This window comes from Poecilia reticulata, chromosome 8, assembly GCF_904066995.2.
Source record: "Poecilia reticulata chromosome 8, P_reticulata-male-v2, whole genome shotgun sequence".
Classification (NCBI taxonomy): domain Eukaryota; kingdom Metazoa; phylum Chordata; class Actinopteri; order Cyprinodontiformes; family Poeciliidae; genus Poecilia; species Poecilia reticulata.
In genome coordinates this window covers 667,489-684,679 of record NC_088837.1, presented here as the reverse complement: position 1 = coordinate 684,679, position 17,191 = coordinate 667,489, and the positions used below count along the sequence as shown (strand labels likewise).

The window sequence follows — 17,191 nt, the reverse complement described above, 5'->3', positions numbered from 1 at the left end:
GTTGAGTGGTCCAGCAAATTCAGAAACCCTGTTCTGAACATCACCACCTTCCTTTCCTTCGGTCTTCTATGTGGTCCCCATGCAGCGAATTTTTCATGGTTTCCTACATGTGTAACATGAGTGGCGAGGTCGCCATGCCAGTCCAGCTGCCTCTTCTTCTGCCTGAACTCTCTTAATTACGAGAACATATTTTTGACGACAGTTTCACCTAAAATGTCAAACACACACGCATTTTAACTGAAGGTTTGGGTTGAATTTACACAATTGTGTGACGGGCTCTTTCAGTACTTTAAAGATAATGCTTGGGTGTTCTTAGCCTATGTGCTATTTTAGTTAATAAATAGGCTGAAAAACACGTTGCTATAGTGGCCCCATTGCTTAAGCTCTGCAGCTTAAAAACTTCAAACCCCCTTCCTTAGGCCTGCAAAGCTAGTAAACAGTTAGCATGTAGCCACGATTTTTTTCTGAACTCCCCTTGTGTATTTTTTCCCCAGGTAAAGTGGAACTTCATGGGAAACGTATTGAGGTCGAGCACTCTGTACCCAAGAAGCAGAGGTACTGAAAACCCTTCAACACTTTCAACACTCTTCCTCTTCTAAACACACCTCTAAATGTGTTTCACCACTTTCGTTCTGTAGAATTTTAGAAGGATGAAACCGCCTTTTCTGCTGATTTTATAATACGTGTGTGCCCATAAGAAGCCATAAGAAGCAGTGTAATTTGTTGTAGTGTAAAGCCGGTCTGGGAAGCTAGCAGAGGAGAACCGTGCTGTGTAGTTGGTTTGAACGCTGTCGGCCATTGCTGAGGAACTGCACTGTGACAGCTTTGGTGGTGGAGCCTGCTGTGCTCTCTTGGCTGCTTGTAGCTTGCATTTCCTCCCTCTTTTAAATGTGTTGATATTGGTTAGATATGAAACCTTAGTAATTGTCTGTAGCAATAAGTGCTACAGACAAGTTTCTGGACAAAGTCGTCGCCATAAACTTAAAACTCAGCAGGCCACACTGACTGCTTTAAACGTGGCCACAGTGTGTTAAACAGTGGTGTGTGGTGTGCTCTGGAAATGTCTTTTTTAATGCATTTATCTTCTGCATTACGGAAAAGTTGTTTTATGTGTAGCGTTTGTTTCTGCATGCACGTGCTGTGAATCCAACCACTTTTGATTTCAACGTCTTGTACGCAAGTATTGGGAACATGTTTACGTTAATGTGGAGTCCTGCTTGTTTTCTACTGTTGGCTTGCTGGATTTTACAGTATTTGTACTGGAGTCTCAAAACAAACTCTTATTCACTGTTTAAAATTTTTTGGACATTTCCTAATTTTAGTTTAGCAACTATTATTTTTAGTTTAGTACTATTTAATTTTTTACGGACCAAACCTCGTTGTAAAATATTCCCTGTTGTGCTGGGGGTAAATTTGAATTATTATTACCACATAGATCTACATATAGCGTTTAAAATTCCTCGTTTCGGAGAATAATCTGTAGCTCAGCTGCTCTGTATTAAGATCCAGACCAGACCTGCTTTTAGCAGCATTATGGAATTCGCTTATAGTCCTCGATTCGTGCCTGTAACCTTTGGCACAGATACGGCACAGCTCCGCCATTTGGCTTCCCATGTGCTCATCTACATAGATAAAGGAGCACATCAAAATAATCCGTGATCAGGTCGTGTTGTGCTTGTTCATATGTAACCCAACTATGTTTTTGGAGACTCCCCTGTATGATAACATCACAATGTATTTGATTAATATCAGTTTTTAGGTGTCCGCCCTGCTGCCTGATTGCAGTTAAAATTGTGCAACACTGTAGGAGAACCCCCTCGTTGTTTTACGCTGAGTTGGAAGGACAAATCTCGAAAAATGAGGATTAAACTCGAACAGCGGGAAGAGCAGAAGGTGGCAAATGTTAGAATTGTCCAAATAATTATTGTAAAGTTACTGTGCTGTACAAAGAGACTCCCAGGCCTTCCATATGGTAACATTTGTGTAAAAGACGGTTTGTAGGGATCACCGTGGGCCACAGGCTTTCTATGGCGCTAAAACACGTGGTATCAGCAGGCGAAAAAGAAGCACTCCACATCAGGCAGTCAGCAAAATGGCGAAGCTTTCAGTTGAAAAAAGCTGGCTGCAACAGTGTGCAGGCAGCAGGCTTCACTCCCCACCCGCAGTGTGTGCGTCTGGGGCCCTTCTGCGGCTGACGCACCCGGTTTTAGCGGCACAATTAACAGCGGATTGTTTGCGGCTCTGTCCCTTGTTTAATTCCGCGATCTCCATCTCATGACCCAACTTTTAGAAACCCCATCTTAAAATGGCCGTCCATACACCCACTCATCAACAGCAAGATTATCTAAAATGTCACGAAATAGTGGAAATTATTTAAACGTGCTGCTTAATTAATTGAATGTATTGGATCCCTGCACGCAGTTTAGAGACGTTTTGTCACAAAATTACCAAAACAATTTTTTTTTTGTAAAAACCTCATTAAGTCAGCAGTGGATTCCATTGAATCCATGTTTACGGGTCAAATAAATCAGGAAAGGGAAACAAACAAAACCTGACGCGCAGTTTCTGTTTAATATCAAATTGTTTGAAAATTCCACATTAAACTAAGTGTTTTCAGGGATGTTGACTGTGTGAGTGTGATGAGTGCTGGTTCAATTCTAGTCTATGAAGAAGCTACTGGCGTTGCTCTAAAATTGCCTCTACACCTTTACGTTGCAGTATTCAGTTGTTTGTGAAATGGGACCTCAATGGAGGTGTGTGTTTGTGCTGGAGGAGGAGGGGTGTTCAGAGGGAACTGGCCCTTATGGAGGGGGGAGGGGCAGCCCGCTTTCTACAAGAAAAAGGCTTCAATTCTCTTTTTTTATGCTGCAAGTGGCAGGTTTGAACTTATTAGCTACAGGGGGAGGGGGCAGCCCCTGACCCTGGTCATGTTGTGAACGTGGAAGCTGTGAGTGTGTGTCTGTCTGTGTTTTGTGGAAGATGCACATGGATAGGTTTTAACATTCTAAGACAGTAATAGTATTCATCATGATGTTTTTGGAATGTTTGTGGAAGGTATTGGTGGATGGAGGAGATTGGGCAGGATGGGGGGAACCGGGGAAGCCTACGGTGGGAAGCTCAGAGCAGACTAGCTAGTTTGTGTGTGTGTGTGTGTGTGTGTGTGTGTGTGCACACACATGTATGGAGTTCTTATTGTTGGGTGGGGACATCTCTTCGTATTCATGATCAGGAGGGAATGGTGAGCACACAGTCTGGACAAACCAAAGTGAAGATGTAAGCATGGATCCTCTATACACAACTCCATTTTTCTACAGCTGCTTGTTAAATAAAAATTAATTTCACAATAAAATGTGCTGATTTAATCTGAAATGAAATGTATAATTTCAGGTAGATTTTGAGTTGAATTTATGCTGCACTAACGGGTTTCAGTGTTGAATTTGATGTATTCAAGTAGAAATTTGTCAGTCTTTATTATTTCTATATTTTTTACATCCATCAAGTCTGCAAAGATTTAAAAAAAAGGATGTGTGCATGCTAAAAATACATATTTAGACTATAGCTTCTTCTTAATCATGGTTATTTATGGGACTCAGTATTTTTGGGTTCATTAACATTAAATGTTTTCTTCGATAATATTTAGTGGCTGTTTGAAATAGTTTCTAGATGACGGTCTTTAAATTATGAGTTTGAAGAAGAGCAACCGTACGCTGATGACAGGTGAATTTGAAAATTATTGCTTTCAAACGGATGAATTGTTGCTGTTATGCTTTCGGATAATAACTGCAGCCCAAATCTGGGCATTAATTTTCTAAATGGCTATCATTATGGAATTATTACAATGAATAATTAATAATAAACAATTATTAGCCTATTATGTCACTTATTTTCAATATCAAACAAATAGTTTAATTGATAGAAGGAAAAATATTTGACATGACAAGGGTTACGAATGTGGTCTGCCGTTTCTCTGCTTTCGTTTAGTCCAAGAAGAATGTAGTGAAACAATAACGGTCTTGTTTGAATTCTTAGTGGAGACTTTTTCCATCAACCAAAGCTGAATTTGTCATTAAAAAATATCTGGCATTCTTCCCCAGCTCCACCCGCTTGTGGAGGGTTCAGGGACGTTCGGCAGACCCATAGGAATGAATGCTGCGTCTATTTTTGACTTCAGAAAATGTATTTCAGCAAATTAGCAAAATGTTTAAGCACGTCAAATTTACTGCAGATTATTTCCAGAGACTGGTTTGGAAGTGCAAGCTTTAAATGTTTCATATTTGAATGACAAAGAACACGTTGAGCGGCTGTTAAGATCTCGACTTGTTTTTGTATCTGTTTGGTATTTAGGAAGGATGGTGCATCATGCTCCTTGTTCTGCTGGTATTGTAGCTTTGGTTAGCTTATTGTTGGTCAGGTTGTAGAGCCCATGGACAGCCCGGCAGAGCAGCACCACAGGAAGAGTTTGATTGTGATTCAAGTGTCCAAATGATAAAGCTGGACCCAAATAATTGATGGGTTATTCTTAGTATGGAGCACAGGTTCCAGTTGTCTGGACGACATGGAGTGAGCTGGAAGTACTTGATTAAAAACCCTTAATCACATCAGGTTGTGTTATCTGGTTGATGCTCCTGCTACCACAAATATGATTCTGGAATTGCTTCGAAATACTTTTCCAGCACTTGCATTAGCAAACTAAAGACTATCAGAATCAGACTAAAGATACATTATATACAAAGCTAACCTTGGTCTTCCTATTTTTAATAGCATACAAGGAGAGCTCAATAACAGCAAAAGCAAGGAAATCTTTCAGACGTTCACACAATGCATCAGGTTGTAGTTACAAGCTAAGACCAGTAAACGGGTAAAGTTAAATATGTGTTCAGAAAATGTCAATGTCTGTCAGATGACCTAGTGGAGGGAGCATCATTATAATTTAAATAGGTAGACATATTTTGGATCAGTGATTCCTGGTATTTGTATTGTTCTAAAATCAGACATTTCTGTTTTTAATTTTTGTTTTTAGTTGAAAAGTTCAAATATCACATTCAGTTATCAGGCATGATGGTCATGTGGTGTTGAAGGCAGCAGAGAATCGGTGTACAGATGAACCCTGGGCAAAGCTGCTGGGCCTGGAGGACGGAGGCTGAGGGTTGGTGGAGATCGCTACACCCAGATGCTATACCTGTTCACTGCTTTGCTCCACAATAATCTCCAGGAGTATTCAGAGTGAAGGAGTTATAAATATAGATATAACAGCTGCTCTTCTACATGAAATGAAATGGAGAAAGTAAATGTGGAACACACGGAGCAGGTGAGACGCCGCAGCGTTCAGAGAGAGGGAGCCATGGCTGGGTTTACTCTCCTCTTGTGGCTGGAGAATAGAAGGAGGAGGGGACAGTGGGTGGAGGGAGCAAGGGGGGTGCGACCAATCGTCTGGTAGAGCTACCTGTGGTCACCCAGCTCTATGACTGGAGGGACAGGGTCCTCCCCCACACGCATGCTCTGACAGCGCGCTCCGTCTGCGTCCACATTTACTCGCCGCTTTCCGTCTCTCTCTCCAGTACAGTATGTTCATTTCTCCCTCTCTCTTGTTATGCCCGGCCGTCCCTTGGCGTGTTGCCATGTTCGCTGCACCACCCTAGTGCTTTCCACAAAGAGCCGACGCTGCGCGGTGAAAACAAAAGCAGTCGGCGAGATGAAGCGGTGCAGTGAATGTGGCTGGAAGATGGATCAGTGCGGTTTACATTTGAACTGCAGTTTTTCAGCGTCGGACAAACAGTTTTGGCTGCTGGAAGGCGAAAGTGATCTTGTGCCTCCAGACAGCCGCTGTAGACCTGTGTGTGTGTGTGTTGAAGAGTAAAACACACTTAGGAAACGGGAATGGGAACAGTCGCTCCAACCTGAAAGACATAAATATGCTCCAAAGACTTTTTCTCTTTGTAAGCTCAGCAGAGTTAAATGAACAAATTATAATTCAGAAAATCCTGTGTTCATACATACTGGTGTTTCTGTTTAGAGGTATGTACTGAAAATGCTTTTATAAAAAGCTGTCTGGTATTCCTTTTCGAATTTCATTGGAAAACAGAGGATCAGTTTAAGTTCCAGACGAGCTCCTGATTTTCTTTTAAGTGCTTTGATGAAATAAACTGTGGCAGAGATGTGAGGGATACACATGGCACCAGCTGGATTTAGAATTAGATAATTTTATTTTTGCACATTGTCAAGTATACAGTTAGAGCTGTTCTGAATTATGTGTTTTTAATTTGTGTTTTTAAAGGCGTTAGTGAAATCCTATACCACCTTCGTCTTTGTAGCTGTCTTACAGTTTGGTGTGTAGACATGATAGGAGTGCTATTGTGTGTTGTACTGTGTCAAAGCTGTTGTTAAAATGTTTTTGTTATGTAATGTTCATAGGCCAGTAACTAGGTTGCCGTAGTATTTAGTTGTCTGGCCCAGACTTCCTGTTGCTTCTCTAATTGTGGTGGCAGTTTTGCGTGGCTAAAAGCTGCTGCTCTCTTGTTTCAGCTCGCTTGTTTTCACTAAGCAAACTGTACCAACAACTCAACGTGTTTGTTAAAGACGCTTCTTGTATGTCACCAGATCGGGGCCAGAAGGATTCCTCTGAACAGAAGGGATTTCCTAGCAAGCTGCCCTTTTATATGGTGCGTCCAGATACAGCGGGTATATTGAGTTATGATCTATGTCAGAACTCCAAAGTGATTAAGAATAAATACCTTTTTTTCAAAGGTCTTCTAAGACAAATTCAAAATGGTTTTATATTGGCTGCACTCACTAATCTGTTGGTAACGGACAAAACCCCCCCAAAATCTTCAGTCTGTTCTATACTGGCTGCGTTTTGTACATGGAACCGGAATCCCATCATTCACCTCTTTAAATTCTGTGTGTACTTTCATCTTTAGCTTGTGAACACAGTTTGGTCTTCATATGTGTTCCTGTTTTTGTTAGTTGTTGTGCAGACTGTTATTTGTAACCCAGGCTGGTTAAGTCTGGGGCTGATTGCCACCAGTTGATATTTTTCCAAATGGCCAATATTGTGTTTTTTTGTTAGTTTTTTTTTTTTGTAAGAAAAGAAAAAGTGAAGCAGTCTTCTCTCAGTCAGCTCACACACTTTGGGGCAGTGCAGTTTTATACTGCTCCATTTTAGTTGAAGAAAACCTCCAGCGCTTTTATAAAAAAAAATAAATACATTTTTCTCTCATATTTGTTAAAACTGTCCCCATGTTGTGACAGTAAGGTATGAGTCAGGTAGTCTGTGAAAAAGTAAAGCTCCTCTACTCCGGCTATTATAATCTATTTTATTATAATGCAACGCTCCTGGTCAAAAACAACCAATCAGAGTCAGGACGAGTGTCTTAGCGCAGTCAACAAACTCATGTACACGCTGCTCAACTTACTGTTCCAGGAAAAGCGTTTATCCGCCGTCATCGGTGGCCGTGCTAACTAGCCTGAGCGTTCATGGCAGGCTCTGATTGGTTGTTTCTGACAGAGCTGTGTATTTGTTCAGACCACAGGGGAAAAGCAGAGAAGCTCAAATATTTTTAACATTTTTTTATTTTTATTTTTGGAGCCGCTAACTTAAAAAAAAATCTCAGTTCATGTTGGTACTGAGATTGAACTTGTCAGTTCCTACTGTAATGTGTAGACTGGTGTTCAGAGCGTTTTGCCGTTATAAACATAAGACCTGTGAATGGCAGTTATTATGAAGTCAGTGTTTGGGATGATATCTGAACATGTAGAAAAAAAAGATAAAATAATAAAAAGAGAAAGTCAGGGATTTCTCTTGAGAAAATCGTGTTTTCACTGAGCTGTTGAAACAACTTCTTCAACATAGATCTAATTTCTAATCAGAAAATTCAATGTTAAGACTATTTCTGTGGTTGAAATTAAGCTTTTGCAGTACCTTTTAGCTTTATTAGCACAATAAAGGCCAGCTTTTTATTTTTGTATGGATAGCTTAAAAATATTATAGGCTGTGCTAAGCAAAACTCTTAACTGTTTGAGAAGAAACTTTTCTCTGCATCTTCAAAGTTTTGTTGAGACAAAATGAGTTGAGATCCGTTACGACCCGGATTATCTAGTAAGCTAGATAATTGTTTGCGCCTGCTCATAAGACGCCCCACAAACTTTAAAAAGAAAAAAAAAATCTCCATATGTAGCCCACACTTATGTATTAGCTGCAGGTGTTCACATGAGACACCTCATGTGAACACCTGCAGTTTTTATTGAATCAGTTTTTATTGAATGGTAACATTCACAAATATGAACCATAAGTGCTTTTTCCGAACATTGCCTGTAATATGGTTAAAAAAATAAATACAACAGCCTGCCAGGAGAAGTGTGAACAAAAACCACAAAAGTCGTCGTCTTAATTGTGGGAATTAAACGTCCTCCGTCTCTCTTTGATTGTTGCTGTCTGTCACATTCGTCTCAAGTTAAACATCCAAATATTAGCCGCATAGTTGTTGCTCCAGTGTTCAAAGAAAATTAAAATATATACATAGAAACTGAAATAATAGAAAAGATGAGGGGGAAAAAAATTAAGCTAGAATAGAACAAAAATAATTTCTTTTTGTTAAACTGTCAGATTTTATTTGTTTCTTGTGCCACTATAAATTGAGAATATCTTGAATATAATATTAATTTAGTGAAACTTGACTAACAATGGCAGAATTCAAATTTATTCATCAATCATTTAAATGGGTTACTAAACATTAAATTGAGAGTTCAATTTGATTTCATAACCAAACACATTTCCATATTAGTGTAAAACTCTGGTCAATGTGTACCACATCAAATGATCAAACAATATTTGATTATTTGTTCTGAATGTCTTTTCTATACTGTGAAAATAAATTAACCACTTGGTCTCTTTGGTTCTCACAGAGCAGTGATTTAAATGTGGGAAGGTTCTAGTTGTCAGATAGAATCATTGAAACATTTCAAAAATATTTATTTTAACCTCATTAGTAAAGAAAATGTTCTTCACTGCTGGAGCGATATGACTGAGACGAAGGTGAATGAGTGATCTGCTCTTGAAAAAATCTCCCTGTGGTCAGTCTTCAATGAGACAAACTTAATTCAACAGGGCGGTGTTCTGACATCTTCCTGTTGATTACTGGCTGGAGCTTTGGTGGTTCCTAAATGTCTCAAATAATTTCCTTTCCTCTTATTCTGGCGGTGTGGGCCAGAGGGTTGATGTAGTCGGCTGTTCCTGCAGGAATAATGATCCAAACACATCAGAACTGCTTTTAGAATGAGTGGCATCTGGGACTGGCTCCCAAAGCCAAACCCTCTGAACGTTTTCTTAACTTTATTCAGTTGTAATAATGTTATTGTTCTGTTTTTGATAGGAGGAGTTGCTATATATGTATAGCTGGAGTCATGGCAAAAGTTTATTGAGGTCTTTCTGTCTTTGCAATATGTGAAGAGACAAATATCAGTCGGTGTTTCTACGTAAATTTGTGTATTCCTGGGAAAAGGAGTTTTTTCAGACAGATTTGGGTTGTAAATAGAAGTGCTACACTTTTGGTTAGAAATAGCCCAGAATAGCCCGCATATTGTAAGGTTGTATATTAATACAAAAAAGAATTTCAGCTCATTTAAAAAAAAAAATCTGTATATTTTGTTTTTATTTGGGCTCCATTCAGGGTCCTGGAACGGAACAATATGGTCGCATTTTAAAGAAGAGTTAAATCAAACCTGTCTCTTTAAGAAACCCCCACCCTTTAACCCCTCACCAACCTCTCCCTCACCCTTTTCTGATTGTTTCTTCTCTCTGGTTCAAACCATCTGTCCCGTCTTTCTTTCTGTCGATTTGCTCTTTCTCTCACCAAAAATAAACTGCACACACATCTGGGTACATGCATGACACACCAGGAGGAATGGGAGGGGGAGGGGCCGGAGGAACAATCAAGACATGAAGACAAAGGAAGGAGGAGTGTGGAAGCTTGTTGGTTGGGGCCCAGGGTCGGGTGTGTGTGGTGGTTGAGAGCCCGTGGTTATGTGAACTGCTTCAGTCATGGTGTGCATTAACAAACATCCTCTGCCTGTTTCGTGTTATTTTCTGGAAAGTCGGCTCAGATTCAGTCACTTGTGGATTTCAACAGGTGTTTCTGCAAGATGGCTGCTGTTGTGTTGCTTTCCTGTGCAATACGACTTTTTTATGGACTCATTAGAAGTATAAGGTTGTTCTCCCCTTACTCTTGAGTTGCATAGGCCACAGGCCTGTGGGACTTGTAAGGTGGCTGACTTTGCTGCGTGCTTGTTCTGATTTTCATGTCCGTCACAACACTGCTCATAGAAAACCCAACAACTGAGAGGCTGTCTGCCGAGCTGCTCCTGAACCAACCCAGAGCTGTGCGTGGCTGTAAACAAACACTCGTTTTCTTCATCAGACTGGTGGATCCTGCCTCCTGAACACCTGGATGTGTGTGAAGCAGCAGTAAAACACCCAGAAGTTCAAGGTTACAAGAAAATTCCCTCAAATTGTAAACCTCAGTTAAAAAACAGCGCAGAGACCTGGAGTTATGATCTACCAGATTTCCTCCAAATCTATAAAACTTGATGAAGAAAAACTAAGCATGGGTCGGAATGTGAAAATACCATAATTTATTTGTTAAAAATTTCTAACATGAAATAATTGCTGTCATTTAAAATAAAAATACAATTATTTCAACTGGTGCAAAAAATAAAACTACCATCCCAGTGTTTACAGTTCTAGTATTTTATTACAATTATAAAAGTGGTTTTTAAAGCAGTGCTGCATAAAAAAAAAGAAAAATGTCAAATAATGCATTCTTTAGTTTCCATAGCGTGACCACTACATTTATTGTTAATAAATCACCAAATTTATTTGCCTTCTAAAGAAACATTTTTCTTTAGAAGGCAACAGGTAAAATATAAAATGGTCCACAAGTACAAAGTACAAATTCAGCCAAGGAACGAGTAAAACAAATCCTTCATTAAAAATGATAATCCTGAAAATTCAGCATGTTGTAAAGGCCTCATAGTGACTGAACAAAAATGGGCAACAATGTGTCTCAGTTGAGTAGAAAAAAGTTTCATTCTGTTTATCTTTGTATTTAAAGTGCAACAATGGAGACTTTTGTAACACTTCTCAACTGTTAATTAAATTTATTTTATTTCTGAGTTTGTCTGCTTGAAATATTCATTAACAGTTTCCTAGATGTGGGTGTGCTGTGGTGGTGCAGGGGTTAAGCATAACCCTCATATGGAGGTCTTGGTCCTCAATGCAGCTGTCGCAGGTTCGATTGGCAACCTCTGCTGCATGTCTTCCCCCTTCTCTCATTACCCACTTTCCTGTCAATTTACTATCAAATAAAGGCCACTATAGCAAAAAAAAATCTAAAACGACAACAAAAAAAGTTTCCTAGATGTAATGGGCTAAACATGAGAAGAAGCCAAATGAAAATGTCCGTCTGCACACAGACACACCCGCCAAGGCATTAATCAAAAACTGCCTCAAGATTTATCCCCATAAAAATGTCAAACTTGCATAGAGGGAGAGCTGTTTCATGTAGGTAGCTCTGTCTGTTCTTTTGGCTCATCAAAAATGTCTAACACTAATGCGTCGTGCTGTGATTCTGTGTTAAACCAAGTAAACTTCCATTGGGTCTCAGGCTCCTGTTTGTTTTTACCGACACCTTCAAGAAGTCCCAAACTTTACGCAGGAACTGCCGGGCCAATTTGTCTCTGAAGCAGACACTTTATCTGCCGGGGCTGCTTTAGAAGTAAGGCTGGGAAGAAGTGATGTATGCAGTGCACGCATTCACGCACGCGCGCGCGCACACACACACACACACACACACACCGTACAGTACAGACAGGGGACTCCTAGCACTTTCTTTCCCTCCCTCTTTCTCTCTCTCACACACACACAAAAAAAGTTTATTTCAGTTGAAAGGTTAGGAATGAAAAAATATGTGGTGATAAGTAAGGCTGTAGTGATGCAATATCACGATACGATACGCAATATTCTGCTCACGATATGATATATATTGCGATATTCAGCAAACGATACAATTCAATACACTTTTGCGATTTTGGTGACATTTTGCGACTTATAGAGTTGGATTGAATGAATTTAACTGAAAACTGATTAAAAGCACCAACTACACAATACCTGGCTCTGGTTGGACATGGACAGACTTAGTCGACAGCTGGACAAAATGAATCAGAGAAGTGGTGAGAAAACATGTTTCTTTTAATTGACACAGTACAAACTAGCTTACATGCATTTGTAAAGTAAATAAAGTGCACCAAGCACCCTGCTCTGAATAGTTTGATACCTTTTTAACCTTGACACTTAACATCTGAAGGAATCACTCTAAGCCTGATGACCTAATCACTCTCCCGGCGAAGCAAGCGGTGAGTGAGCAAGGTGACAGTTGGATGTTATGATACTTGCGGATGAATATTGATTTTGTTTTTATATCGTAAAATTGTTATTACACAGCCCTAGTGATAAGTGTCATTCATGTGTCCTGATGAGTTAGCCAAGCTGAGTTAATATTCAGCTATAATTGGTAATATTTGCAAACTCAAAAAAACTACAATGCTGTGGATTGTGGGCTATGACGAATTAAGAAAATGTTTATGAATGTTTTAATTGTGATTGCAATAAATACTGCAAAATATAACATCACTAAGTCTACAGCTCCCACAGCTAGTGGTAAATAAAACCCACTAGCTAAATAAAGCCATATGGATTATTATAGTAAACATACAATATGTCTACTATAACATATAATAAGCATGTTATAGTTTACTATATATTATTACTATGATATGGATTATTATAGTAAACATGCTATAATAATCCATATTATTGCTATAATATTATTATAGTATGTTTACTATAATAATCCATATTATTACTATAATATGGATTATTATAGTAAACATACTATAAGGCTGTTTACTATAATAATCCATATAGTGAATGGATTATTATATTATAGTTATATGTTTATATATGTTATTATAGTTATATGTTTATATTATTATAGTTATATGTTTACTATAATTATAATGTTATAGTAAACATAGTATGTTTATTATAATGATCCATATTACTATAATATGGATTATTATAGTAATAATAATCCATATTATATAATATGGATTATAATAATATAATCCATATTATTACTATAATAATATGGATTATTATTATAGTAATAATGATCCATATTATTACTATAATAATATGGATTATTATTATAGTAATAATGATCCATATTATTACTATAATATGGATTATTATAGTAAGCATACTATAATAATCCATATGGTTTGGATTTATCCACTAGGCCAGGTGATCCTGGACACACAATGACTCTGTTTTGTGACTGGAAATATTTTCCAAACATCTAAAATTGTCCTCCTAGAATTCCAAGAAAACTGCAGCAGTCAACATTGATGAGCTGCAGTGCATAGCAGCTCAGCAATGAGTTGGGGAGGGGCAGCTGGAGAAACGTTAGTTGTTCTTCCTCTTTAACTGGAATCTCATTAAACTGCAGAGACAGAAATTTATCAAACTAATAAAAAAAAAGTCAGTATACCTTTCCCAGCTTTCAATGTAAGAATCCATAATAGTGACTTGGTATAAATTTTTAGTTATGTTATAACTTTAAAAACTGCTGACTTTATGCATTAGAAATATATTCATTTTAGCAATCTGATTAATAAAGGGCCATTTTCTGATTAATAAAGGGCCATTTTCAAATTCATTAACATCTCCACCTCACAAACAAACATGAACACATGATTTTTTTAAACCCTTTTTCTACACTAAAGAGTAGAAACATGTTTTCACCAAGGCTCTTTAATTGTGTCCATATGTGCAATTTTAAATTAAAATCACTAACTGCATAAAATAGGTAGAGGTGTATTAGCCCATTTATTGCGAGGGAACACAAAGGAAAACGGTTCCCAATGTCCCCTCGCCTGGTGACGACCAGGCGAGGGGACATTGGGAATCGACGGCCTTCCTATACAAAAATGCTTGTATAAGAATTCTTGCTTTCAGCTCAGTCTGGTCTTTCTCCCTTTAACTCTGATTGCCTCAAGTTGATTATCTATCAGCAATCAGAAGGAGTTCTGAACAATGATATTGGTTTTTCTGCGCTGCTTTAGAATTGAAGTCTGCCTGTAGTTTTATCAATGATAGCAAAGGAAGTGAAGGAAGCTGTTCAGTCTGTGTTGGTTACACTTCTTAATATTGAGTTAACTAATATCGATATGTAATAGATGTAATGTTAACAGCCGCTGCGCTCAGCACTTCTCTCTTTGCGGTGGAGGATGGTTGTTTAAAGCGCAGAGAATTTCTGGTTAACTTCTTGGTGTTGAAATGGAGCAGTACATAGGCAAATGTTAGCAACAGGATAAAATTTAAAACTTCAACAGCGTCCACGTCTCTGGGAAGGAATCTCTTCTCAACCCTCTGGATGAAACGAATAACGTAAAACGGTCAGTTTTTTGTCAGGCTACGCCGCCTAAGGGGCGCTGTGATTTTGGATCCAAAGATTAGAATTAAAAAAAAAATTTTATTGCTTTTTTTTGTCTGGCGTGAAAATTATAGTGTAGGGATAAGTGTTACTAACTCGTCATTTTTTTTTTTTTTTTCATTTTTCAGCTTACTTTAGTCACCATGGAAACTCACAGGTGGTGACCGCTGGTACTGATTAGCATTTCCACTTGCTTTAATATGCTCCATTGTTTCATGGATCCTGTATTTCTCTGATATTTTGTTGAAGCAGAGCTGCAGCTTCAGGTTTTACCTCCACTGGCCTGTTGGTCAGTTCTACCCCTGAGCCCAGCCTGACACTCACTGCGCTGCAGCTCTCATTGAATTCAGTTGATGCAAATGACAAGCCTGCATTTACTTTCACACCTCAAGTCTATTTCACTTTGCTGTTTTAACTATGAGTTAGATAATCGATGAGGGGTGTCTGTGGTTGAGGAAGTGAAATACTCGACAAGACTGACTTTAAACAAAACATCATGTTTTCTGTGCAGCTGTGTTGACAAAGTGCACTTGTCAACACAACACTACATGTGTAAGATGTAGTGCTGAAGTTTTAGCATGGTGAAATTAACCTGTTAGTGTTCCATATCAACAACAAAAATAAACTACATTTTTCTTACCTTGGCCACAGACTAACACTAGTAGTTGTGAGTGAACTGGATGCAATGAAAAAACAACATTTTTGTCCCAGAGAGGTTATAAAATATTACTGTAAAACATCTTCTGGGATCTTATTCAGTGCTGCTTCTTGATTTATTGCAGTGATACAGGGGCGCTGCCAGGAATCGTGGGCCCCCTGACAAAAAATTTGTTTGGGCCCCCCTGCGCAGCTGCTGTTAGAATTTTTTGAGTCTATTTGACCCATTAAAAGCGTCACACTTTTAAAGGCTTGCAAATGCCTTGCTATCTTTGGTTCAATACTGATAATTAGCACAATATTTACTGCTCATGAATTTAACATACAACAGTCCACATCCAGTATGCAAGTAAGTTGCTTACATTTTTTCTATTAGTTTTAGATACTGAAATGTTTCTCCCCATGAGCAACAGTCAAAAGAAACGTTCAAAATAAACATAAAGCAATCCAGACTTCTCAAAAATGTAATATAGTCGCATTTTATTCAAGCTGCAGTATATAACTTCAATAAAAAAATATGCTTTCTCCATATTTGTTAAAGCTGTCACGATGTTGTAGCAGTTTGTTATAAAACAGATGATCTGTGAAAACAATCAATCTCCTCCACCTCCTTCCTGAACTACTATTGCTGGTTAAAGTAATACACCGTTCTGACCAAAACAACCAATCAGAACTAGGACGCTCTTAGCGCTGTCAATTAGCCTCATTCCCTCACTGCTAAATGTGCTAATGGTGGAGAAACAACTTATCATTACAAGAAACCGTTTTATCTGCTGTCATTGGTAGCTATGCTAACTAAACTGAGCATTCAGTTTGAATCTGCACAGCTCTGTGCTATGCTAGCTGCAGCACGGCACAAATCAAGGGGGAGAAAGGATGAGCAGCACCACGAGATTGTGATTGACAGCACTAAAACTCTCCTGCCACTGACTGGTTGTTTCTAGCACTGGGAGAAGGCAGAGGAAATAGATTTTTCACAGATTACCTCTCATATCATACTGTCACAATATAATGACAATTTTAAAAAATATGTGAAAAAAATATTTATATAAAAGTTACATACTGACCCCAGCCCAGTCAGCTTTAATTTCACTCAGGAGAGGACGGGTTAGGAGGGACGTGGGTTAGAGCTGCTCATCTGTTGTTAAGTGGTAAAAGGTACAAGGGACAAGTTAAATATATGAATGTTGGTAATTTTTTTTTCCTTAATTTTTTCCTTAATTCATTAAATTAAGGAGGCAAACATTAGTTTGTAGCTAAATTAATTATGCTAAATGGTTGATAATCTCACACAGTCTACCCACCTCTCTTGGAGAAGAACTGGGTTATAAATTGACACTCTTGGCTCCTTGACTCTCTCTCTTTTTAAAAACCTGATTTTATAACTTTTCTTAGCAGCATAGTAACTGCCACAAACCTGTCTTCCACTGACTGCTGTTGAACAGGGAGTGGGGACATTACATTTTTACTGCTAAAAATAATCTTTGAAAATACAATATGATTAATATTGTAATTGACAGGGCCCCAATTTTTTTTTATTTCTATGAACAAACAATAAATAAGTTGAGTGGCCCCTGTTGGTTAGGGATCCTGGAATTGTCATCACTTTTCCCCCCTATACCGCGCCCCGGCAGTGATATAAAATGTGCAAATTAATATCTGCCTCTATTTTCTGGGTTTATTAATGAGAAAAGTCTTGGTGTGTTGGTTCGGTTTCAGGACATGACGCTCCAGGTTTTGACTATTGTTTTCCTCCATTTCTACATTTCTTTTCAACATGACAAAAGGTCTCGGACATAAATCAATAAGTTCTTAATCTTTTTGTGCACATCAAAGTTACTATATAAAAAAATAAAATAAATAAAACCCATGAACCCATATATCTATATATGCATAGACCAGTTACTGGTAACACGGTGTACCAAGGTTTCTGCTGTTCCTGTGGTTTACATTTAGTTTAATGAGAGGTCAAAGATGGTACTGACGAT

At 38.4% G+C, this 17,191-nt stretch overlaps 1 protein-coding gene across 1 annotated transcript in view; it reads left to right on the top strand.

Moving 5' to 3' along the window:
* Positions 1 to 17,191, top strand: part of igf2bp1 (insulin-like growth factor 2 mRNA binding protein 1) — a 53,298-nt gene that overhangs the window by 1,228 nt on the left and 34,879 nt on the right. The window contains exon 2 of the mRNA XM_008415094.3: positions 495 to 555. Within this exon, the coding sequence (XP_008413316.1) occupies positions 495 to 555 (61 nt within the window). The remainder of the gene's footprint in view (positions 1 to 494; positions 556 to 17,191) is intronic.